This window comes from Amphibalanus amphitrite, unplaced genomic scaffold (assembly GCF_019059575.1).
Source record: "Amphibalanus amphitrite isolate SeventyFive unplaced genomic scaffold, NRLGWU_Aamphi_draft 000142F_arrow, whole genome shotgun sequence".
Classification (NCBI taxonomy): Eukaryota; Metazoa; Arthropoda; class Thecostraca; order Balanomorpha; family Balanidae; genus Amphibalanus; species Amphibalanus amphitrite.
The window spans coordinates 934,373-960,237 of NW_024881637.1; the positions used below are offsets into that span (position 1 = coordinate 934,373).

Consider the following 25,865-nt stretch of genomic DNA (forward strand, 5'->3'; position numbering starts at 1 on the left):
AGACAAACACCAGAGTCCCTTTGTGCCTGACTGTATTCGCTCGCTCCTCTCATCCCTCTCTCTCCCCTCCCTCCCTCTCTCCGACCCAATGACTCGATATGAAAGGCAAGCCGGGCCGCCGGCGCCCGCCGGGCGGTCCCAGAGACCGCGCAGAGCCGCGACACAGGCCCATTGTGCACCATTGGCTTTGGCTTGGCAGGCCCCGGCTTGAGGAACATGACATCAGTACATAACACGCAAACTTTAAGTCATCGCCGAGGAAAAAAGACGATCGTTGCTCCGCGCCCTGAATAATCTCGTTGGTAAGTAGCACATATAGGTTTTTGCACTCGTAAGACACATGATTTTCAGGGAAGTAGTTGGTACTAAATAAATAGATAATTTGTGAACAAACACAATCACACTAAACACCAATCGACCTGGCATAATCCACAACGCAGCAGGAAACGTAAGTTATGCGTTAAAGCTTCGGCCACTGCCAAAAATAATACTCTAGCTGGCAGTATTCGGATGTAGGAATAGCAAAAACTACCGACAGATAATACTGAGCTAAAGAATGTGCAAGGAAGTGAGCTGGCAGTTGCCTCGCCATAATCACTTATCGCTGACACTGCAGTAAGATACTCAGCGTTAAACGAGAAAACTATAACACAAAACAACACGAGGTTAGAACAAGAATATTGAAACAAACACGCATGCGCAGTAAAATAACACATAACATTGACTAATTTGAAAATAGAATTGCTGCTTCACTAGCATAGAAGTGATCACTAATACTAGCTTCGCCACGACGCAAAAGCGCCGCCTTGGTATCATGATTAGTATCGCAATCAACTGAACATTTCAGCACACTGAACCCAGACTAATTTCGATGCTTCGACGCTTCAATTAGTGTCTGCTCGCATCGCAAAACTACTCAAAAGTAGTTCCTGGTCGTTATTACACCCAAATCACTCACTGAAAACGGTAGCGGCTCCGCAATAAGTACTAGCTATGGTGTCACTGACTAGTGTTGTAAGCCAACTCACAGGTACCCTGGTGATTTAGCTAGATCGCTGCGCGGCGACGACGGCGGCCGTTCGACGCGGCCGTCGCCCATGAAGATCGGTTCGGAAGTGAAGGCGAGGTCCGCGCCTAAGGAGGCAGCCCGCAGGGGGCGCCACGGGCCCCTCAGCTGCGCACCCACCCACCCACAGGGCGCGTCCGCCCGGCCCAGACTAGCAGACCAGGCCAGACCAGACCTAGTCCAGACCCTGGTCTAGCCCGGCGGGAAGGCTACAGTTCGGCCGCCGTCCGTTACCTGTAGATCTTGTTGAGCGCTCGCACTCTGTCCCGTCCGCCGCCCGCCGGCGCCGGGAAGTCCCTCAGGGACGTTTTGAGCAGGTTCCCCACGGAGAGGGCGCCCGTCTGTCGCGCGCGCGCCGTCTCCGAGTCCGGCGCGCCGTCCTCGTCTGCGCGCGCCACGCTGGTCGTCTCGTCGGTGGCGGCGCTGGAGGGGGCGGTGCGCGCGCGGGAGGCTGGCTCTCGGGCGCGCGCGCGCCCCAGGAACAGGTCGGCCGAGTTGAACAGCGAGGTGTGCAGCGTGAGCGCCTCCTCCAGGTCCGACTCACTGCCGATGGAGGGAGACACGGTCAGACTCGAGCGAGATGGACCCAAACGAACCCACACCGCGGAGCATTGACAGGGACGGACCACGGACCAAGGAGGTTTCCTGACTAGTACAGGACTGCACAGAAACGAAAGAACCTGGGTGAAAGGTGCTAAACAAGGCTTTAAAAAGGCATGGACGTTCTTTACATGCCCTCAACTCAAATCCCATCACTTGTCGGTAAACACCCATCAATCGCAATCACACACTATTCTCTTTATTCTGCGATTTTATCCACCACCCCTCACACCACACCGAATAGCAATTTAGTGTCCTGATCAATATCAAACATTTTTCATCCCTTAACCTCAGTTTTATCCCCGTTTGTCGGCTCACCTGGCCCCGGTGACGAACTGTTTGTGCAGCTGGGCGTCGAGCAGCGCCGGGCTCTCGCGCGGCGCCACGTGCTCCAGTGTCTCCCGGTTGTACAGGTGGATGAAGTCGCCCAGCTGCTTGGCGATCAGAATCGCCTTCTCCACTGGAGTGAAGTGGCGGCCCGGCGTCTGATGGAACGACAGAAATACTGAGGCATGAGAAGCAGGAAGGAGATTTGCGAGCGCAAAGGCGTGAGAGCGGTGGACGAATAAACAGAGCTGCTAGATATGTCTTCAATATTTAGCTTGCTCTTCTGAGTTCGAGATGACGTTCATTTTTTCAGTGCACCAGCATACTGATTTTGGAAGTCATCGCGTTACGTAGTTCAGCAGCTTACATATACCTACTGTCTCCATAACTTCCAAGCTCCATCTTCACTCCCTTCCCTCTCAAATCTACCTCTTTTCATGCTACCCCCGTGCACATGCAACTACCAATCCCCTCAGCCTCCGCACTAACCTGAATGGCGTAGGCGTCGGTGAGGTTTCTGGCCGCCTTCCTGATGAACCTCAGCACGAGCTCCAGCTGCCCAGAGCCTTGCACTTGTTCCATGTTACACATCAGTCGGCGCTGGATGTGCTGCAGGTAGAAACTGAACGCCAGACGCGCCTGGTACCGGCTGGAACGGTGAAAGTGTTGCTGTTAGAACGGGTTGGGTAGATGGGCGAGAGTGAGACAATATAGGTAGAGGTTACTTTACATTCACACCAGGGAGGGCTAAATTTTGACGATTAATTACTTAATTTTGACGAAACAAATTTTGGGTGTAAATGACTCGAGGCTACATGAAACCAAAGTCCGGCATATCTCAAACAGAACGCAGAACAACGCTTCAAGTGGCATGTAGGCATGGAAGCACAAAATATTCGAGAATATGACGCTCACTAAGCACAAGGACGTTATCCCAGAAACTATTGAACAAATCTCAAGAAACACAACCACCCCCGTCCACAGTCCGTCTCCACGCTCACCTCATCCTGACACCACGCTGCATCTGTTCGATAATCTCCCGTTTAACGGTGAGCCGCTCCGTGGCCCGCTCGGCCGCGTCCCGTCCTCCCTCCCCGGCGCCCACAAAGGCGTCCTTGGAGCCGCGCGCCAGCGGGCGTTCGTAGCAGGCGGTCCGCTCGCTGCGAGACCGACTCGTGATGCTGAGCGAGGGGATACTGCTGCTCTTGCGGCACAGCGAGCGGGGACCTGCGGCAAAGGTCACCGATCAGGGCAGGGTTAGAGTGACTTCCGGAGTACGTGATGTCATCAAAGAAAATGGGTAGATGATGCGATACGACGAAAATGACCGAAAACGATGCGGAAAAAACGTGCCAACGGTAGATCGACAATGAATATTTAACATATCGACGCAAAACTAATGCAGCATTGACAAGATACATTACAGACATCACCTAGGGAACACACTTGATAACTGCTTGCTTCCCTTCCACACTTGCTAAGAGGCTACCATCTAACATGTATTTTTAAACAAAATCAGACACCCTCCCGGCCTCACTGGCTCGCTCCCCTCCTCTCTGTCACAACCACCACCTCCCTCACCAGAGCTGCCCTGCGGGCCGCCAATGGTGTGCGGATACAGCTCCTCATGCAGCATCTGGTTCAGGTGCGAGTTGACCGGTGCCAGGAAGCAGCTGTACAGAGACCACGTCTCGGGCGCCGGGAAGATGCGGATGAAGGCGCCGCGCCGCGCGTCCTCCTCGCGCACCTCTCGGACGATGCGCGCCTCCTCGGCAGAGAGCGCCGAACGGAGCGGCTTACCGCCGCGCGGCACGGAGTCCATGGAGGGGGCGCGCACCTGGGGGGGGGGGGGGGGGGGGGGGGGGGGTGATCATGGCAATGACAGTGTTATACTGATTACTGAGGATCATTTCCTATTGATTGCGACTCTGAAATGCTTATGTAATTCCCAGCGCAATCCAACATCGTTCGAAAGCATTGGCAAACAAATAATGCATGGGATGGCCTTAAATCAAACTAACACATCCGGCTGTGGCATATGCTCAATAAAGCGAACTTTTCTTAGTAGATGCTTGTGAGTAATATCTCTAAAATCACTTCTCTCGACATCCTAATATCTCTCATAATATCCTCCTACAATAATGTATCCCCCACCATTACCCCCCCCCCCCCGTTCTTACTCACCCTGACGACAGCCCTCTGCCTCTGTTTGACCTGTCTGGCGCGGCCCGGGTCCACCGCCGGCACGCCGATCAGAGTGAACAGGTCAGAGATGACCGCCGACTTGACCTTGCTGTCGAGCGGCGTGTCACAGCCCAGAGACGGCGAGAGGTTTACCTCCAGCAGCCACGGACGGAGCGAGGAGTCGATCAGGATGTCGAACCCGTACAGCTCTGTGATAGGAGAGGGGAGAGTTAAGCTCTGCGAACGGGAGAAGGAGACGCTAAAAGCGTCCTGGGTTATATGAACGTCAGGGGTTTGTGTGGTGATGTGATGTAAGCTGCCACTCGGAAGGTAGCAACAACCAGGAATGTCAATTATAAGTACATTATACCATACACAAGCACTTATGCAACATGCATTGCAATGTGTATCGTGTTTGGCGTACGTAATTATGCTTGCGTCAGGCTCGGACGACACAAATAGATTTGTGGTGGTACCAGGTAAGCTAAGTTAATAAATAATAAGGTAAACTACGTACCAGGAAATTCACCACATCCTGTAATAAGCACCAACAAACAAAGTCGTACCAAAGTCGCCAAGCCGCCGGCACCCGTTCCCAGTCCGATCATCAGAGTTCTACCGGTGAGGAAATCTCCTCTCCCGACCCCCAGCCATGAGTCAGTCGGTCGCCCGTGAGTCATTTCATCGTTCGTGGGTCGGGCCTGGGCGGCCACTCACCGAAACAGTTCTTCCTGGTGGGCACGAACATCTTACAGGCCGTGGTGACGGTCGGCGCCACGGCGATGATGGATTTCACGATGATGGCCTCGATGTCCTATCAGGCAGACAAACACACAGGGTTAGTGTCCACACGTCGCAAGGAGCTCTAAAGAACAATGACAGAAGAGATGTCGATCGTCCATGTGGTGCTATCGACAGCTAGTTTCAACCAAATACTTGGCGGAATGAGGCTATGAAGTAAATAATTTACTATGTAAGATCGATTATAGAAAAGGTCACAGTACCACACTATGTGGGACAGCACAACCATTAACGTTACAAAACACACCGACATTCCTCGGCTGACGGTTTCCGTGAAATGTCCGTCAGTGTTGACACTGCATCATTATGGGGCGATTACATAGCACGCAGTTCCAATTATCGCAGAGACATGAGTTCTCGGCGATAAATGACGATCTGCTACAGATACACCCCGAATACACTATAACAACGCTGATCCTACATCACGGCAGTCTGTAATAACGTAGAATATTCGATCTCGCAAGGGACCTTTTATCCATTAAACATCACGAAACATCCCAACAGCATACATTCCACTTCATTCATTCATTCCTTCATTCATTCATTCATTCCTTCATTCATTCATTCATTCCTTCCTTCCTTCATTCATTCATTCATTCATTCATTCATTCACACACTCACTCACTCACTCACTCACTCACTCACTCACTTACTCATTCACTCACTCACTCACTCACCCAGCGTCAAACACACTCACTCACTCACTCCTCCATCCCACGGTAAGTTCCCCACTGATGCAGGTCCCCATCTACCTGCATCAGTCTCGTGGTGTCCTCGCCAGCCAGTTTGAGATGCCGTAGCAGAGCCGACAGAGACCACTTGTTACCGTAGTCGTCCACCTCGGCGTCATCGTTTCTGGAGGGAGAGAGATAAAAGGGAGAGGGAAGGTCAGGGATTACGAGTCATGTAGAGGTGGAGGATCTACGCGGAGGGACGGAGTCCGCAAATACTGGTTGGAGAGAGCTTGGAGATAGCGGAGCAACGGGTTCGACAGAGATATGAGAAGAATAATGGGCTAAGTTAGTACTGAGACAACACGATTTGGAAGTAAAACAGGAAGAGTTCAAACTTTGTATCTACCTATAATACTAACATAACTTCTCTCAATTTTGTACCAAACCTAAACATAAGCTCTGTAGCATCACCGAACTCGTCAAGCTATTTCCCCGAAGGCCAGCATCCCTGTCCCCAGCACGCCCCTCCCATCCGATCCCTCCGACTTACTGCACGTAGTTGGTGTGGTACTTGTTGACGCTGTAGTTGGTCAGGTGCATACACGGGTTCCACAGCATCTTGGCGCTCTGGTCGTACTTGACCGCGGCGAAGCGGATCAGGCCCTCCTCGTACAGGTAAATGACCAGCGGGTCGTAGGAGGTGACGGCCACGTACAGGCGAACGTCGCACTTGTAGCCGTCGACCAGCAGCGGGTTCTCGATGTACTTACAGACCACCACACTCTCGTCCAGTGGGATCTGGTCCGGCTGGGGGAGCGGGGAGGGGCGGGGGTATAAGTGACTATATTTCGGGCAGTGGGCACATTAGGGGAAGACGGGGCTGGGTGGCGGTGGAGATAAAGGACGACACTGCTGAGACGGGAAAACAACGGTAATTTAGAAGGTAGATCTTTTTGCTTAACAGGTGAGATATAAATTTTAAGCAATTTAGGGAATTTAGTGGGAACGTGGCACTTACCGAAGCTTGAAACCGACGGAGCTTGTCGACTAAGGACTACTCCAACAAGCCCATAGCTGCACAGATCAAATGCAATATCCGTGTTGGGTGGTTTTATGGTTGGTGATTCGGATAGCAGTGAAGAGGTCCGCGATGTTCTTTGATTTATGTTGGCCGACGGCCTTGTCCATAAGGTAATCAGCATTTCAGCTATGGGATAAAAACCCAACATATTCCGGAATATCATCTTAGGATGTGTTCACGTTCAACCGACGACTGGGTTATGTGGAAGCTCCCACATGTGCATAACAATTACTATGTATTAAGTATCCACTGATGGCATACCGATACCTTGCCGCGTTAAAAAGCTGATTCAATTTACCACCATATTGATGTGCTATCACACATTACAGGAACACGCTATGTCTACTATAGATTATTCTCCGCGATCCGTCTTACATGGTTAATGAGGTAGATACCACGGCCGCGTGACGAGGCCACCGGCTTCACAATCCACGCTCCTCGGTCCTTCAGAAACGCCGAACAAAACTCCTGTCAAACGAAAACGGCGGCCGCACGTCAGACCAATGTGATCCCTCGTAATCGCCCTAAAACTGACCGCCGACACGACTAACCAGAGTATTGGGATGTTTGCAGAACAGCATACCAGCGGGCTCAGCCTACAAACGCGTGCTAACGGTTCATCAGAGGCCGCTCGAAACGTGACACGAGTCACGAGAGCACCTCACGACTGGGGAAGTCAGTACAGCTGTCACGGAACAACTTCCTGGATACTTCGTGGTCCATTGACGTAAAATATCGCCGGCAGTCACACACACTGTTCCACAGAGTTATCCGCAGAACAACCTAAATGATGATTGATGATAGAGCATCCCGGAAAAGAACACAGAAAGAAGGCGGCGTTCGACTTAGCGTGCAACTCGCTGGGATAAACACAACACAAATTAGCACACCTATTCTAAGATGATTTTCCCTTTAAAAAAGCTCACCCAACGAATTATATATCTGCCTTTAACACAATATGAATGTCATACAATTGCAAACAACCAAACAAGCAACCTGACCTGATACTCGGTGGGCATGATGTAGCTGGGCGGTATGAAGTCAAAGTGTTTGGCGCCGCGGATGTACTTCATCCTCTCGATGTTCTTACACAGCCGGTCCTTACGGGTCAGCTCGTACGACCTGCAGAGGAAGCAGCGCCGGCTCAGTTCACTAGCCGCCCATAACGCGGCCGGCGCGGCGGAATGTGGCCGCAGGGGCGGACAATGAGGCCGCAGTGTGTACTCTGTTAATGCACGGTCAGCCGCCGCGCGGCACTGGAAATAGGCGCCGAGACTGTGGGGTTTCGGGGACGCTGGGAGATTTCGACATGGGTGGTGGTCTCTACAGCCAGCCACCGTGGCGAGAACGGCAGGTCGGGGATGTAAAAATCACAGCGCGAAACGCCCAGATGGGAGACGGCGGCAGTAAATGCGAGGCAGACTCTGTAGTTATTGAGTGGAAACGTTCGGATAGTTAAAGCTGGTGGGTTAATGGTTCGCAGATGACAAATAATTTACATATGGAAATATATCGCTATGGTGAACTACACGATTTCACGAACACAGGCAGCGAGGGCTGTGAGTTGCAGACCAGCCCGAGATTTCAGGTGTTACAAACTTGATTTGGCTCTGCATGACGTGGGACTCAGCACACACAAGACCCAATCTCTAATAAGGAAAAGTTGGAGTCTGCAGCCTGCAAAGTATACTACCAGTCTGCAGACACATCGAGATATAAACATGTGTGTAAAACCACACATGTGCAACACGAATCTAAGCCGCCGAGCAAAAACACTTGTTTTGTATAGCGCGTGGGAACCTAATCCTTAGCATCTACATAACTAAAAACGAGCTCCTGCTGTGCGCAGGAGTCCATACAATGGACACATTTGCATCCTGCACTGAACACACCCACGGATAACAAACATATCCCCGCAGACGACTCAGCCCACCCATCTGCTCAGCTCCTTCAATACCGTAGTGACACACAGCCACAATATCCCGCCGGCACGCCGCCGTAACCTGTCCAATATCTCTCCGCTCCCACTCCAGCGTGCGTGTACGAGCGTCGGTGACGGCGGAGCGGCTCAGGACGCCGCGAGAGGTCAATAGCTGAGCTGATAGTCGATATGGAGCAGCGGCGGACCGGACAGGAGAGGGAGGGAGGGAGAGAGGGGAGGGCACTCACCTGAGGGGAGAGGGACACCTGCAAATGATGATGGAAATGCAAGGGAGGGACGCAAAAGGGGACACAAAAAGGGAGGGATACCCTGTGACACTCAAACAACACAGCGGGGGAGGGGCGTCAGCCGCACTAGAAAGGAGAGGAAAGTGAGGGGCCTTACTATAGGGTGCTCGTTAACTTGACAGTAGGTATAGTAAATCGCATAAACACACACAAAGATCATGCATTATCAGCTACTCACTCTCAAATGTTCATTGACACACTTGACAAATGTTCATGACATACATGACACATGACATGACAAATGTTCATTGACATACATGACACTAAATTGGCATCAGTCTCCCTACCTAAAATTCTAACCCTATCATTCCCTAGCTGGAATCAGACGAATACTACGGATGGGCAAAGAGCCCAGAGAACACTGACCATCCGCTGTAACCCCTATCACCCACCTGGGGAAGTGGTTGACGCGCTGGTAGTCGTACAGATTCCGCAGGACGAACGGCTTGGGGTGCACCCCCGTCCAGAGGATGTTGAAGTCGCTGACAGACGCCGAGGACTCGCTGATCCCGTGCACGTCCATCACTCGCCGGAACAGTCTGAGGATGATGATGTTATGTCGGTTATGTCGGAATGGTTATGCCGATATCGACGGTTATGTCGAAAGTGATTACGAGCGAGCGAGCGCAGCGAGCGAAGCGAGTCTTTTCAATATAACGGAAAAATCTCAGTACCTATGAGCGGCCCGGCCCAGCCCGGCCTGTAACGCTTTTGAGAGGCTTATATGTCAGCAACCGCTGGACCGATTGGCCTGCGGTCTTTTTTGCTGGGTAGCCCCATCCCTTCTACCCCGTAATTGACTACTTTTGATACATCTCAGTGACCGTCGTGGCACGTGCCACGTGAAAAGTCAAGGGTGTTCAAGCTGTTTTGCAAAAGTAGTGATTTTGAGAGGCTCATATCTCAGCAGCCGCTTGGGCGATTGACTTGCGGTAATTTTTATAGGGTAGCTGCATCCTTTCTACCAAAAATAGGATACTCTCGATGCATGTGGGTCACCCCCAGTGCAACAATAAGAGGTGTCAAATTTGTTCCCATTTTAATAACTCGGTAATTACTGGGGCGATTTCGCTGAAACTTGGCATACAGGTAGGCACCCACCAGGCAATGCATTCCCATGTGTTGCGATTAAGGTGCTACTGCACGTGCGCACGTGCAGGGGGCGCTTCCAGATCTCGAGAACGGCTGGGCCGATTGCGCTCAAATTTGGTACACGGTTGGAGACCGGTTAGTAGGGTGCCGTGCAATAGTCAGTTTGGACCCCGTTTGCACGTGCGCACGTGCAGAATGCCGCTTCCAGATCTCAGGAACGGCTGGGCCGATTGCGTTCAAATTTGGTACACCGCTAGCGACCGGTTAGAAGGGTGCTTTGCAAGTACCCTCTCGCCCTTCCGCACGTGCAGGGCTCACTACCTCGCTCGCTCGTGCTTCGCCCAAAAGGCGTTTTACTGGTTAATAATATGCGAGTAAGGTTGTACCGAAAGTTGAACTGTAGTGAAGACGGTGGCGGTGCTGGATGCTTTTTTGTCAGCATCGGGCGCCAAAACAGAACAACCAAGGCTAGCTGCTAGTATCACGGCACGAATATTAACACCTTTCATTTGCAAACTCGGCCGGAAAGCAGAACACAGTTGGCGGCAGATCAAAGCAGCTAGATCACAGTAGCGAAAACACGCATGCTGATGAGCTCGGTTTCCAATTGCACTAACAGGGAATGTTGCAAGATGGGACACCCACGCACAATCAACTCGGCATGTATAACCAGGCACAACACAATAGACTTGTTCAAATGCAACACGCATCTACCGGTTTCATCTGTAAGACAAGTGCAGCGGGGAGTGCTAGAGGAGGGGGAGGGGGAGGGGTGGCAGCGACTCAGGCCACCCACCGTCAAACAATGGCATTTGTTTGCGCTCCGCACGACCCCACAAACATGCCGCGAAGCTGATTTGGATATCGATCACGCGGCAAACAAAGACACAAACAAAGCGGAAACATCCACCGCGCATGCATTGTTAACATCCATTGGAAACGATCTGACACGGGCGCCCGATGTGAGCGGCTCCGGAGCGGCGCGGCGGGGTAAGACTCACTTGCTGTCTGTGTTCTGCATTTTGAAGAGCATCTGGTACTGGCGGCCGATGGGATCCGGCGGCTCGTCGTCCAGGTTAGCGGCGTTGAACCGGAGCAGCGCCTGCTTTCGGCCCGGACCGCCGGCCCAGATGAGCCACTCGTCCTCCTCGGGCAGCGTGATGCTGTGGGAAGGGAGAGGGTAAGGTCAGATCGGCTCGGGTCAGATCAGGTCAGGTATGAGGTCAGAGCAGATCAAGTCAGGTCGCGTCACTGAGCAGGGCGAGAAAAGTGCCGAGTAGGGTAGCGCAGATCCGGCGGAACAGGTGAGCTCACAGGTGAGGTCAGGTCAGGTCAGAGTAGATTAGGTCAGAGTAGATCAGGTCATAGAGATCAGGTCAGGTCATAAAGCAGAGTAGAGCGGAGTGGGGCCCGTAGAATAGGAATAGACGTAGTAGGAGAGGTCATTGCGGGCCGCGGAGCAGGGCATGGATGGCGCGGCGGGCGGAAGTCCCGCCGCACACCCACCTATCCGCCGAACAGACATTCACCCACCACAATCTTCTACAGTAAACCTGGTGCAGCGATCTGACCGATACGGGTTTCGCGTACAGCACACGACAGATAACAGCCATATATCACGAAACGTGAAATCGCTGCACTATCGGGAAAACGAGGCTAGACGAAGGCAAACGGGGTCAAACAGGGTCAGACGGTCGTAAGAACCCCGATAGTCCCCCCCCCCGCCTGTCATACCGAACCATTCTTAAAACGTTTGAATAATACAGCAGGGTGATAGTAAAAGGGGCTGCTAAGTCTCCGCGGCTTGCACTTCACCCTAATCCATCGTCTTAATGGACATACCTTCACGAACATCACGAAATAGCGGCGTTTGACCGCGCGTAATTCAACTGACACATGCAAAGTCACTGTCATTTTCCGGCCAGTGAACGGCACGAACGCGTGAACTGAGTGATCCAGGAACCTCTGGCTTCCTGGCGCTAATGCCGATCTGACGATTTATCGGTCACGACCTCAGTGTGACACGTGACCTGGGCGTGAGACGTGACATAGACTGACACGCTCCGTGACCTTGTGACATCGTACAGGGCGACCGGTCGTTGGCCCGTTGAAAGTGCAATGAACGTCAGTACGTAGTGCATGATTATTAGTTTTGACTAACTAGGTACCCCAAGAGCAATGGTCAACAACAACTAAGGCGTTCTAAAATACTATATTCAATTTGGCAAATGGTCACCCGTGAAACATTGCCACGCGGTAAATCGATGGGCTCCAATCGACAGGTGGGGTGGGGTGACATTATCAGCCAATTTAGGTTGAAACGACACCACGAATCAATATCTTTATGTGCTGACGCATTTCACTCACATGACAGTATTGCACTACCTCATGTCAAGAGGTTAAATAGGCCGATAAGTGATGATCATATCGATCAAACACATGATAAAATATGAATCATTTCATCACACATCGCATGTGACGCCGATTGTGATTGGCCGCACTGAGTGTGCCGATTCAATCACAGCCCACGGGTTATGTCCACTCTAACCTGATATTGTGTAATGTGCTTGACATGATAGCCAACATAAAGTCGGCTGTTAATATCCAGTGGCGGCGGAAGCAGGGGGGCAAGGGGGGCAGCTGCACCCTAAAGCTATGGAAAGGGGCGCCTCGAAAATCTGTAGAGGAGGCAGGAAGTTAAGAGGTGCGGCAGTCATAAAGCTGAGCAGTGCGACACCGCAACTGATAAAGGCACTTGTGACACGAAGAGGGTGGCAATGACGTGGGAAAAGTATCTTTTGATATGCTGAAGAGTGGAGGGCATCCTTATCTGAAACAAAGGCAGATGCTGCCGACCCTGTCGAATATAATCTTGCCAGGCGATAAAGGCTAGGAGGGCGCAGCCACTCGAGAAGCGCGCCATGCGGAAGAGGGGCGCCTGCATGCGAAAGAGGGGCGCCTGTGTGTGGGACGAAAAAGAAACATTTATGGAGACGTCTTTGAAGGCGATAGCCTCCGAACGCCAACACGAACATATGAGGGCTTAAAGCGTTGCAGGCTCCATGCGACAAAAAGGGGCGCCTGATGGCCGATATGCGAGAGGAAATTAGTTTGTGTAACATTTATCGGGGGCGGTTTGCCGTTTACAACATATGAATGTTAAGGGAGGTCCGAGATTGGGGCCTGTAAAATTGCACTGTCCGTATGGGGCGGTTACACCCCTAGTGCTAGGGCGTATTTTGCGTTTTTTTTTTACTGGGGAGATGATTATGACCAGGAATAGCACTCTGCAAACTTCTATGGGCGCCTGTATAGGGGCGAAACTGATTTTCCAGTGCAGGGACGGCCATCGGCATTGTGGGGCGGCATTCATTCCACTGGGGCGTCTGCCAGTGTTGAAGGGCGGTATTCATTTCAATGGGGTGCCCGTTGGTGTTGATGGGCGACATGTATCACCTGGGGCGCCTATCGGAGATTAGGGCGGCATTAATTTCACTGAGGCGCCTATCGGCGTTGACGGGTGGTATTTATTCATCCGGGGCGCTTATCGGTGGTATAGGCCGGCATTCGCTTCACTGAGGTGCCTATCGCTGTTTTAAGGCGGCAGTAAATCCACTGGTGTCTGGGGCGCCTACCGGCGTCGAAAGGCGACATTCATAATTCATTTCACTGGGAGGCATATTGGTGTTGATGTGTAACATTCATTCTCCTGGGGCGCCCGGCAATGAGGGGGCGGCATTTATTCCGTTCCCCTGGTATGGGCCCCTATCGGTGTGGAGGCGTCGCCGTCGTATTAGTTTGAATGAAGGTTACATTTACGCTACGGAATGTACCTAACTATTTCTCATTACATAAAAACTGTAATTCTGAACGTGTTAACAGGTACAACACATTGTCAAACGTCTCTTCACTGTTTGTGTTACTACATCCGTGTATATGGTAAGGGGCGCCCAGCGGGAAGGGGCGCTTCAATATCGTTTGCACCCCTATCCTAGAATACCTTCCGCCGCCACTGTTAATATCAGTTGATAGTAAGAAGGTGAGATACTGACTCATAAGGTGTGCATCAGTGAATTGAAGAGTGCATTTAGATAAAAAGCCCTTTAAATCACAGATGGGACACCACAAAGCCAGATCGAAGCCCGATGAAAGGAGGAATGCAGCGATTACGGTCAGGTTAAGTTTTCAAAGTATGATATCATCTAAGTACGGTAAGCGCCACAGAAAGTCGTCATAAAAGTAGGAAATACAGTGCAATATCCACACCAACGTGACTAGTGATGTCAATTTCAGAAAACATATGTCCAATGTCCGTCCAATTTCCAATGCTTACGTCGACTGTCCGTCCAAAAATGTCCAAGCCAGCCATTTGTCCAAAGATGTCCGACATCTACGCAATAGTTTACACTCAACACCGTTATTTAATTTGGTTTTAATGTATCGTTACCAGCTCAAAAGTGGTAATCATATCGAAAGCTGAACTTTCTAATAGCCAATCAATGTTAACACGATTACTTTATAAAAAAATTGAGGTGTAGCAAGCGATTCTCCAAAGTTGTCCAAAGCCTGCTGTCATTGTCCAACCGAATTCCAAATTGGACATTGGACAAAATCGGAATTCCGAAGATTCAAGTTCCGATTGACACCACTAAACGTGACCTCATGGTCTTTTAAAAGCAATAGACATTTTGATCACCACCACCTTTTGAAAACCCATGACGCCATCCGTGTTTCTGTTTCCCCCTGCCAATACACAAACCAGCGGCTGCCCCGGTGGCCTACCCTGACATCAGAGGCCGTGCCGGGTCCACAGGTTTGGATCGGCGAACGGCGGTGATCTCACCGATCTCACCCACCAATCAAACACAGACGCCGCTCGACGATCAAAGGGTACCGCCGGGCCGGCTGCCGTACGGGGCACGCATATGGTCGCGGAAGTTTCAGGCCGTAGCTCTCGCAATGAGTAGTAAAGTAATCTTGCTCGCAATAACCAGTCGGAGGCAAACAAACCAGTATCTGACCATACGTAGCCGTCGGGACAAAATCGGTCAAATAGCTCTGAATTCACAGCATAAAAACAACCATTTTTGAAATGGGGAGCCATGAGTGCAAGTCGTTAGCAACAAGAATCCACCCGGTGTGTAGGTAGAATAGGCAGAAGAAATTGTGTGCTCGTTGGAATATTTTGGACGAAAGCGGACAGCGCGTTCCTTTGTCCGGTTTGGAATAGCCGGAGAGCGCACAACCCACATGGTCCACCTAGCATCCAGCCATGTATACCGCAATGTAAGGATAAGTGCAGCAAACTTCTCGCTTCAAATCAGCTTCAAATGTTTAGTACCTACCAGGCACAATTACTGTTAACGCCAGACCCCTTGAGACCCTAATTTTTCGCGATTACTTTTAAATGCGTGAAGGAATTTCAACCAAGCTCAGGACATGGCCGTTTCAAGACAGGCCGAAACTTTTACAATTTAGATATTTTATCGCCATTTCAATATTTCAGGCACTTGTCATTGACTCGTAATGTTAACTGTTTTTCCATCCTGGATAGAGGCTTTCTACGTCATATGACATTAGGCTCCGCCCACGACTGCGGCATTGACCCGTGCCCATCAGCGACCTCTGTACAAACGACACCCCTGCCATCTGTGAAGGACTATGAATTTCGCTGACGCTTCACGTGCTATGAGTCAATTGCAGCAGACGGTCAAGTAAATGTTAGGCTCTTGTTGACTCTTGTATATAGGACCAAGAGGACCATCACTCCTCAACCTACTACTCAAGGCCTGGCTACACTATGCGTTTTCTGCGTGCGTTTTTGCAGGTTTGCGTGTTTTGCGTAATATCGTTCTAGGAAAAAAGTTATAAACAATATAATTTTTACTTTGGTTATATACAAAAGCTAATAAAACTCTTGTGTAACTAAAATTTAAGGTGAAAAACATCACAAAAACGTAATATAGTTCTTTTTTCTAGAACGATATCACGCAAAACACGCAAACACGCAAAAAACGCACGAAGAAAACGCATAGTGTAGCCAGGCCTTCACACGTGCTTCGAGCAAACGTTAACGATTCCTAACAAATACGATTTTCGATGTAGGGTATCTGTTTGAAATACGAGCGAGCCGTATGATGTGAAGCTCAGACAATTAACTTATTATTGCGTTGTTCGATGGTTGCATAGCGATGTACAAATCGGCAGCTACTTGGTGACATCCGACATCCCATTATCGCATTATCTGCAACGCCATAGGCTTTAAATACAGGTGAATATTTCCTAACCTTATGTCAGTTATATGCCATCTGCCCGTCATATGCAGCTTATATAAAATATAAAAAAATATCAGCGAACATATCAGCATTGTAGAAGCAATGCGCATTGAGCATTTATGACTCCTTAGTCATCATGTCGCTCTCTGGGCACTGTCAGCCAAGACGCTACGCACAACTCCGCCGGCTTTCGGCACCGCTCGACCGTCGCCCGTCCCCGCTCCCCGCCACAGCGAGAGTGACCGCGCGCCGGCCCGAAACCGCCACAGGCCAAGACCACAGAGGCGGGGCTTAGCTGTGACGTCATAACGTATCACAGACTGACTGGTGATAGCCTCTACACACCGGATGAAAATCTTGCTCGAAATTTAACATTACGAGTCAATGACAAGTGCCTGAAATATTGAAATGGCGATAAAATATCTAAATTGTAAAAGTTTCGGCCTGTCTTGAAACGGCCATGTCCTGAGCTTGGTTGAAATTCCTTCACGCATTTAAAAGTAATCGCGAAAAATTAGGGTCTCAAGGGGTCTGGCGTTAACAGTAGTATGTCAATGCTCATGAGAAACACAGACCTAAATCATGAGCAATCGTGCCTGTTCTCTCTCACTTCTGATCTACAGAAGGACATCACTCTACAGTCTCAGCACACAATCTCTCGCTCGCGACACGGCAGCGGCGACGGGCCCTCCCTCTCACTGGGGTGTCTAAGCTCCCCCTCCCCTACAACGGCAGCGGTGACTCAGAGGGCCCGGGGCCCGGGCCGCTGAGCTGGTGCCCCGCTGCACCGACTGCAGGCCCCGGGACGTCTGTGGCCTCAGAGCGACGAGCGACACGCCGTCCCAAAGCCCTCTGACTCACGCGGGAAGCGGGGGAGGAGCGTCTCGCACCGCAGCGGTTTGAGGGGACCCGAATAGAAAATGACGCTAGAACTCAGTCTGTGTGAATGAAGCCCGTGATACTTTTAGTGGAAATTATGATGAAGAATTGAGTTTGCGAGTTTGTAGTTGTAGAATGGAGAGTTTGCAGCCTGAAATCTCACACGCACCTATGCTTTTAGTTATTCAGAGATCTTCGATATCCAGCGCCGTCAAAGCCATTTTCCGGCATCGGGCAAATTGACCAAACTCAACTAATGAAACGCGCCGAGTTCCAATGATTTCACCCGCTCTGTGCGGTTGCACGCTGTGACCCCGGAGTCAGGGAGTACCGTCTCCTCCAGCGGTGGGGCGGACTGTTGTGAAACCCGCGCGTCTTCGTTCATTGGACGTCGGGTCACGCACCAGACTACAGACCATATACGGTAGTGAGACGCCGGCGATGTATGTAAGGCCGTGGAGAAGGATTCCACGCCGGTAAGGAGCGCTATACACGCTCCCTAGGCTCTGAGGTAAGAACATGTGATGAACGCCCAACCACCAGGCAATAAAGCTTTCAGCATACACGCAAGAAAAGCATTGTCAATAATAGCGAGCACTCAAGGAGTGAACAATAAAGCCCCGACAATAGGGTGGCCCTTATTTTCGAAAGTTTGAAAATCCAGTCTCCAAACCCGGATTCTTGTTCCACTCCATGAGAAAACCACGCGAGTATTTTTTTCTAAATCGAATAATATCTACCCGGTGCTCAACGACATTAAAATTTTACGATTTAAGATCATTTTCACGTTCAACGATACAGGGGCTTTACCCTTGGTAGTCCACTGGGACGGGAAGCTGATGCCGGATCTCACCAGCAACGTCCACGTCGACCGCCTGCCCATCCTCGTGTCTGGGGGAGGGGAGGTTCAGCTGCTTCAGGTGGCGAAGCTTCCCAGTGGAAGAGGGGCGAATGAAGCGAAGGCCGTCGTGGAGGCGTTGGATAAGTGGAGCGTCGCTGACCGGGTCGTGGGGATGACCTTTGACACCACCGCCGCCAACACGGGTCGCCACAACGGGGCGTGTACCCTGATTGAGCAGCAGCTGAAGAACGACCTCCTCTACCTCGCCTGCCGGCACCACATTCTCGAGCTCGTGATGGAGGAGGTCTTCACGTCGGTGATGGGGCCAACTACAGGGCCTGCTGTCCTGCTGTTCAAGCGTTTCCAGGAGAGGTGGCCCTTCATCAACCAAGGCGAGTTCCAGCCGATCGAGGATGGAGCAGGAGAGGTCGACATCGAGTGGTTCCTTCAGGCCCTGAAAGAGCGGACAGACCTTCGGGACGACTACCGGGAACTTCTGGAACTAACCGTCATCTTTCTCGGCGGCGTACCTCCCCGCGGAATACGCTTCCGTGCCCCTGGCCCCATGCACCACGCTAGGTGGATGAGCAAGGTGCTGTACTCGCTCAAGGTGTGGCTGTTCAGGGGACAGGTCAAACTGACGCCGAAGGAGGAGCGCGGACTGTTGAGGGTGGCCATGTTCTCCGCCCGCCTCTACAGCAAAGCCTGGACGCAAGCCCCACTTGCTGTCGCGGCTCCGCTCAACGATCTTCAGCTGCTTCAGCACTGGACGGGTACGAGGACGCGGAGGTCTCCAAGGCCGCGACAAAGAAGCTCCTCGGCCACCTCTGGTACCTCTCGGAAGAGCTGGTAGCCCTGGCGTTCTTCGACGACCGGGTTTCATCAGAAACAAAGAAGAAGATGGTAGCGGCGATTGAGGAGAAGGACGGCAACGACACAGCCCAGAAGCGAGTGACCATTCCCGCTTCAGCGATCAGCGGCTGCAGCCTTGAGGACTTCGTGACCTCCAATACGTCCTCGTTCTTCTCCAAGATGTCCATCGACAAGGGATTCCTGGCGTTGGAACCGGCAGACTGGAAGAAGGATGAGGCGTACGGCAAGGCGTGCAAAGCGCTGGAGAAGCTGTCGGTCACCAATGACCACGCGGAACGAGGTGTCGCCCTGATTCAGGAGTATAACCGGCTCCTGACGAAGGACGAAGAACAACTCCAGTTCCTCGTCCAGGTCGTCGCGGACCATCGGCGCCAGTTCCCGGACACCAGGAAGGGAACGCTTGCACGGACCGGGCGACAATGAGTGGCTAGCAAGTAGCAACCACATAACCCCCGCCAGGAGAGGAAAGCGGCTAATACTCCCACGAGAGCAACGTGGGAGTGGGACCCGGAGTGCTTGTGACTAGCGTTCGTTGAGTAAAATTTCAGAGTCGTTGAGCACCGGTTAAATATATTCCGATTTCAATGAAACTTTGCACAGCACGTTTCTGGGTCAAAAGGAACAAGAATCCGGGTTTGGAGCATAGACATTATTCGTTTGAAATTTCACCCCCATACAGAGGGCCACCCTACCCGACAAATATCCCAGGGCCACAAAATTACATTAGTTTTCATTGATAATGCCAACCGAAACGCAGTCTACCTTCAGCATAGTATTGCAATGGTCGACGCTGAGCTCACTGAGCGCAGACCGCTGGGTCGGACGCCGCGAGCGACCTGTCGACATGCTGTCAGCGCAGTCAAAACACCAGATACAGACGGAGATACTGCACACCGGTCATGCGCTGACTGATGGAACGCAGAACCTCTATCGAGTCGGACCATTCAGGAGTTTTGCATGCCCCAGTAAAAGGACATCATGCTGGAATTTCAGCTGCCTTACAAATTCGGGACATCACCCTCCCCTTTCTCCAGAAACGCCTCTGAGAGAAGTTGCTTTTCTGCGCAGCCGGGGTGGCAATGGCATGCTGTTGACACGTTTGACACGGCTGCCGCATCACTCAGTGTACCGTGTTTACGGAGAGGTGTTTATAAACGGCACTGTTTACCATGCGTCACGCCCCGCCAGGACCCGAGGGAACAGCCGCACCGGTAGCAAGGAGAGACACAGGAGAGGAAACAGCGAAATATCCACGGTAGCGAGAAGAATCTAAAAGCGAATGCCCATAAACAGCTAACGCTCTATCGTAGTACGTCGCCGATCACAATTCACGATTGGCCACCTCTGGACGCAAGGCGTCAAACAAGATGGAACGATAGCCAAACTGTGATGCCAATCGCCGACGAATATCCATAACAAGTCGCTTTCTGGACAGATAAGACAGCAGGCCTATCGTACAGAGATGCGACATGTTGTGGTTCTGACACATGGACAGAGGCCATCCATATTTACTCGGGGAGGGGGGTGGCGACGGCTTGACAGGACCACTCCATTTCACATCCAGAAATGGTGCTAGCCAGTGGAATAAATAAAAATAAAAGAAGAACCATTGTGGCTCTTAGGATTGCTTGTCGAGCTACTAGCTTGATATAGTACCTACCAGTACCTAGCTAGCCAAAAACTCCAACGAATTTTAAAAATACGAAGTAAAACACCAGTAACTAGAGTACAACCGTGTCGAAAGACAAACTGTACATATTTCTTTTCTACAAATCTTGTCCGGCAGATAACGTCGGAAAATCAACTTAGCTGGCGTCGGGCACCACTAATGCCAACATGCTTATTTTACTTGCACCTATATACATACAGGGTGGACCAAAAAGGATGGAAACATTTTGAACTCGCATAAAACATGCATTATTGCATGCATGTGACTGGAAATGGTACCAAACGAGAGTACATTTCGTGGAAATTCATAACGGCATCACTCTCATCTGATCTCTCTCGTTCTCAGTCTCTCACAGCAAATGTTCGAAGAGACCGCCTTCGCGAGACAGGCACAGAGCGGCCAGTCTGGTGGTTGACGCGATAGTCCAACGACACATATTCGCTGGTATGGCTCACACAGTCTTGGTGATCGCTCTCTTCAGGTCACAGAGACCTTCCTTGTAGACCTGGCCCTTGAGATGAGATGATAAAGAAGTCACTGCACAGCAGCAAGGTCACCGAAATGGTGTGCCCTCAGCGGAAAAGGAATCGTGGGTCCACTTTGGTTCGAGGAAGGGAGCGGCGACACCGTGACCGTCAATCAACAGCGCATACCAGGCGGCGCTGAGGAAGTTCTGAGAGCGAGTCCAAACAAAGCATGGCAGCCTCATCATAGACCTTATCATCATAATCATATTTATTATGTCGTTCCAGCAAGACGGTGCGCCTCCTCACATCGCAAAAACAACGCTCAAGTGGATCGAAAACCACTTCGGTGACCGGCTGATATCCCGCGGTGCCAGTCGAAACTGGCCTACCTGCTCATCCGACCTGACCTCTATGGATGTTCTACTGTGGGGCCATCTCAAGGGCCAGGTCTACAAGGAAGGTCCAGAAAGCCTCTGAACTGAAGAGAGCGATCAGCAAGGCTGTGTGAGCCATACCGTGTCAGCAGCCAGACCGGCCGCTCTGTGCCTGTCTCGCGAAGGTGGTCACTTCGAACATCTGCTGTGAGAGACTGAAAACGAAAGAAAGCATATGAGAGTGATGCCGCTATGAATTTCCACGAAATGTACCCTCGTCTGGTATCATTCCCAGTCACATGCATGCAATGATACATGTTTTATACGAGTTTAAAATGTTTCCATCCTTTTTGGTCCACCCTGTAGGTACTTGGCGTCATGAGTTGGCTTTATCGACCATGCGGAATAATCAATATCCTCCCTCGGATTCAGGCTAGCAACACAGACGGCGGGGTTGGGGAGGCAGGGGAGTAGGGCGTCGCCGTGGGGGCGGCGTCCTGTGCCAGACAGGGGTGACGTAAGGGGGGAGGACGACACGCCCTTCCGGCGCCATCGATCAACGGTGGAGATGCAGGCTGGCGACTTTGAAAGGGAGCTTCGACCGACTACTGCACCAGTGATGCAAAAGGATGAGTGAGAGCAAATGCAGAATGATGCCAGTACTCCATAAACTGTGGGATACGAATAACACATTAATCTAAATGAAGTGCATGTTATCTTTACAATTTTAAGCACAGTAAGCAATAAGCACGGCTCATCCCCTGGTCGGCGAGAAGAAACTGCACCTCTCCTATCGCAGTCGTCCCGTCCCAACGCACTGATCCGGGCGGCGCCGCCCTGCTATAAATGTCCCATCAATCCCCGATATCCGGGCGCCGTCAGCCGTGGGTGGAGGCACAGGGAGACGCCGCCTGGGCCCGTCCCCAGCAGCAGTCATCGGTGATTGATCGGGGATACCTGCGGCGAACTATGCAGGAGCGTGGTATTCACTTAGGACTAGGAGCGTTCCAGGGCGAATGACTGACGACTGACGAGATACGAGCACTCAGGGTATATGTAGAAAAAAAAAAAACAGAGCACTCAGCGGCGAGCGACTGACGCCATTAGAGCACTCATTGACAGCTAGCAGTGGCATGAGAGCACTACATGGCCATTGACTGCGTGTTGGAAGCCACTCAATGGCAGCTTGTTATGACGAGAGAAATCTCTCTGGTCAGGACAAGGCGATATGGATTTGTCCCCACGAGCCGGACATGAATTATTCCATGAAGTATTCCATGAACCTATCGCGGGACTGAGCCATGGACAACGCGGGCCGCGGCTACTCCCTTGCGTGCGACATCAGCACAGATTTCCGTCTTCTGAGTTGGCTGGATAAATGACGTCGCGAGAAATGAAAACAAATGACCCAATTAGTCCTACTGTGCGCCAGTTATCCCAATGAAAACAAAAGACGCTGCGTGACACAGAAAACGTTAGCTTTACGAGAACATGGAAGGTGGGACTGGTGGAACTCTAGCAGCCTCCAATCAAAACATGACAGAAACGGACATGGTTAGGTGGCATAAGAATACAAAAAAAAGATCGGGCACTCTGAAGAACTTCATAGAAAGAATGATAGTTTGCTATCTTTTGTTTTTCCACAATATTCGCGCGTGTTTGCTGAGCACTCTCTAGCCGTGGATATGGCCACCGACCAAACACACCCCGCCCATCTGCCGGAACACCCACGGCTCCGATAACGCCGTCCGGCCACCCAGCCGGCGTCTGGCCGGTGTTCCAAGACCGTGACAGCCGCTCAAAGCCCATTCCCGTGACCAACGGAAACGACAGCAGAAATCGTGGGATGACCGCAGTACCGCCTCACCGGCTGTCGTTACGGCAGGATCAACATAAAATGTCGCTAGGAAGACCATATAAGTGCGGTGAGATCATGATGCCCCGTGGATAAAGGCATGGACATTGGACGGGATGGGGATTGGGGGTGAGAGGTCGAGTGAAAAATGAGTGGTTTGGAATGGCCAAGGAGTGTCGCCGTAGACAATCGAAATGAAGTGGGTAGTCGACTGATATTTGACAGCTCTGGTAATTTCGTAGGACAAAAAGGTGAAACACGTATTGGCCCAATGACACTCGGAGCCCAATACTGGTCTCTCGGAATTCAATTTGCGGAAACGTGGCGCTCCAAGGCCGTCCAACTGTTCGCTCGCGACCCGTGCCAAACCAGCTCCGGAAATACCAGAGTTAATCACTGCTGAGAGCTGGCCGAAATTCAAATAAGACCCGCAGTCCAACAGTGACACATCTGTTTTAGGTTGGCCGAAGAGAACGGTTGGCATAATAGACGTTCTACCAGTTGAGCGTGAAGACAACAGACCATATGAAAACAACTGTTTGAGGGTCTTGGAATTAACGGCTGATTTGACATTCAACTCAACGCTCTCTGAGACTCGTGTATCTCATCTCTCCACTTCTTTCGGTAATCCCGACGTGGATGTCGATGAGTTTCCCAGTTCAACTCTCTGAAATAACGGGACGCCGCACCGGCAGGTGAAAGCAACGACCGGCTACATTCCCAATCCCAAGGGTCTTGATAACATCGATGTCCCTATCTTCAGTGAACGAAGCCATGTCCAGTATCAAGAAGATAACCGTCACATCAGAGTGACATTTGCGCTGACTCGATCGTCACGCTCCTGCCCGTGACACCGTTACATATCGTCACGGCGTCACGATAGATCTACCAAACATCGTCCACCGTCCGGTGACCGCCGTGACGCCCCCCCCCCCCCCCCCACTGGCTGGTCACCCGCCACCCACGGCGGCGGTTCCAACATACAAACACCGCTGTATGTGGTCACTGGATGGCGTCAGCTGACAGCAGAACGGCTTATACGGATCGTACCGACAGCAGAGGGTCGGGTCACAGTTCACACGGGGCGAGGGGTGGGAGCGCCCACAGTATGACCACCAGCGCGGTACCGAGGACGGTTACGTGACGAGTCGGCCAAACCTAGTTATAAAGATCGTCCAGAGCCGTGAGCCTCGGCGCTGATTTACGAGTATCGGTCACTTCAGCGGCCCAGGGCGGTGAGACACGCTAAGATGTGATCAAAATGGCACAAAGTAGAGTCACTAAGCGGAAAATGTTACCTGAGGCCTTCTCACAGATCAAAGAACTGATGGGATGGGACATAGCAGAAAAAGTCAGGCAGAGTTTGCCGTAATGTCAGGCTCTCAAGCAGGGCATGTCTGCACTAGAATTGTTCTCAAGTAGGAGGAATAACCTGCTGAGGCAATGCAGATTTAATGCAGACTTTGTGGTGAAGAGCTGAATATAAACATGTGAAAGTTGCATGACAATACACTGTGTGCCTACATGGAATTGATGCTAAAGCAACGGGACAAATGGGCAAAAAATGTTCCAAGCCATCGCTTATTTAATCCAGTTACAATGGCATACCAAAGTTCCTCACTGTTGGCATAAGAATATCACAAATCTCTGTCAACTAGCCTGTTTGTGTTTGAGAATTGCAAAAATATTCCATGATAGGCTGCTTCACAAGCCTAAAAGAATCACAACTCTTTTTTGACATAAAAGATAAGTCATAGAAGAAAATAGCAGTCCTAAGATGCAAGTTTAGGTTAGCCAGTTCATATGAACCTATCTTGATCTAGACTGATAAGTGATAATAGCCTAGCGTAAGACAAAATGTAAAGCACATAATGATGCTGAAAAATGAACAAACACACCCAAACAAATGAGACAAGCCTCACAGGAATGCATGATCCCATCAGCTTATATCTGCTGAATGATAAACACTTACTCTTCTTCTCCGCCCTCCGTTGAATCATCCCAGAGGACCCTGCGCTGGGCTCCTGGATTTTGGTCTTTCTTCTTCCAAGGTGTTGGCTTCCCTACATCACCACCAGCACACATTGCTTCATATGCTAACTGCTTATCATCCATTTTGAATACAAATAATATCACTAAGACCCAGTGTGAGTTTGAGCTAGATAAAGTCTGAAAGCTTGGGGCCTGGTCTGTGGGCTACAACTCTTTGGCGAGAGCGGGTTTTTCCTGGGGTTAATTGAGTGATGATCAGGATAGAAGTAGTCACAGTCAATGAATATAAAAAGGGCAAAATCAGCAGCAGCACTAAAAGCTCATAACCCCCACTCCAATCGCCATCTCGCACGCCCACCTCCGCCCGCAGCTCGCAAGAACTGGCGCACCCAGTCAAATTGGAGTTTGTTTACAGTTCAAGGTCCGTTTGATTGATTTCGAAAGGAGTGTATGACGTCATATAAGGTTTTGGTGACTTTTGACTCTTAGTTCTCAGTATAAAACGCGATGACCAAATATTTTGACGATGTATGAGAATTCAAACCCTAAAAATTATATTTTTAATATATTCACGGTGAAGAATAGG

General features: G+C 51.0%; 1 protein-coding gene across 1 annotated transcript; it reads right to left on the minus strand.

Moving 5' to 3' along the window:
• Positions 1-15: 15 nt before the first annotated feature.
• LOC122382572 (tubulin polyglutamylase TTLL5-like) lies at positions 16-25,679 on the minus strand. The gene is made up of 14 exons (XM_043368087.1): positions 25,260-25,679; positions 11,056-11,217; positions 9,355-9,501; positions 7,735-7,855; positions 7,109-7,201; positions 6,203-6,459; positions 5,731-5,833; positions 4,895-4,991; positions 4,178-4,386; positions 3,575-3,830; positions 2,995-3,220; positions 2,483-2,642; positions 1,985-2,151; positions 16-1,609 (listed from the first exon to the last, which is right to left on the minus strand). The coding sequence occupies exons 1-14, from the start codon at positions 25,400-25,402 to the stop codon at positions 1,297-1,299; spliced, it is 2,454 nt and encodes an 817-aa protein (XP_043224022.1). The 5' UTR covers positions 25,403-25,679; the 3' UTR covers positions 16-1,296.
• Between the last annotated feature and the right edge of the window lie 186 nt (positions 25,680-25,865).

Excerpts from the sequence above, each read along its gene's own strand:
- LOC122382572 (XM_043368087.1), bottom strand. The coding sequence starts at position 25,402 with ATGGATGATAAGCAGTTAGCATATGAAGCAATGTGTGCTGGTGGTGAT. Across the intron at positions 11,218-25,259 it reads ACGGAGGGCGGAGAAGAAGA|CATCACGCTGCCCGAGGAGG; the intron begins GTAAGTGTTTAT and ends CCCTTCCCACAG. Across the intron at positions 9,502-11,055 it reads ATGCAGAACACAGACAGCAA|ACTGTTCCGGCGAGTGATGG; the intron begins GTGAGTCTTACC and ends CATCATCCTCAG.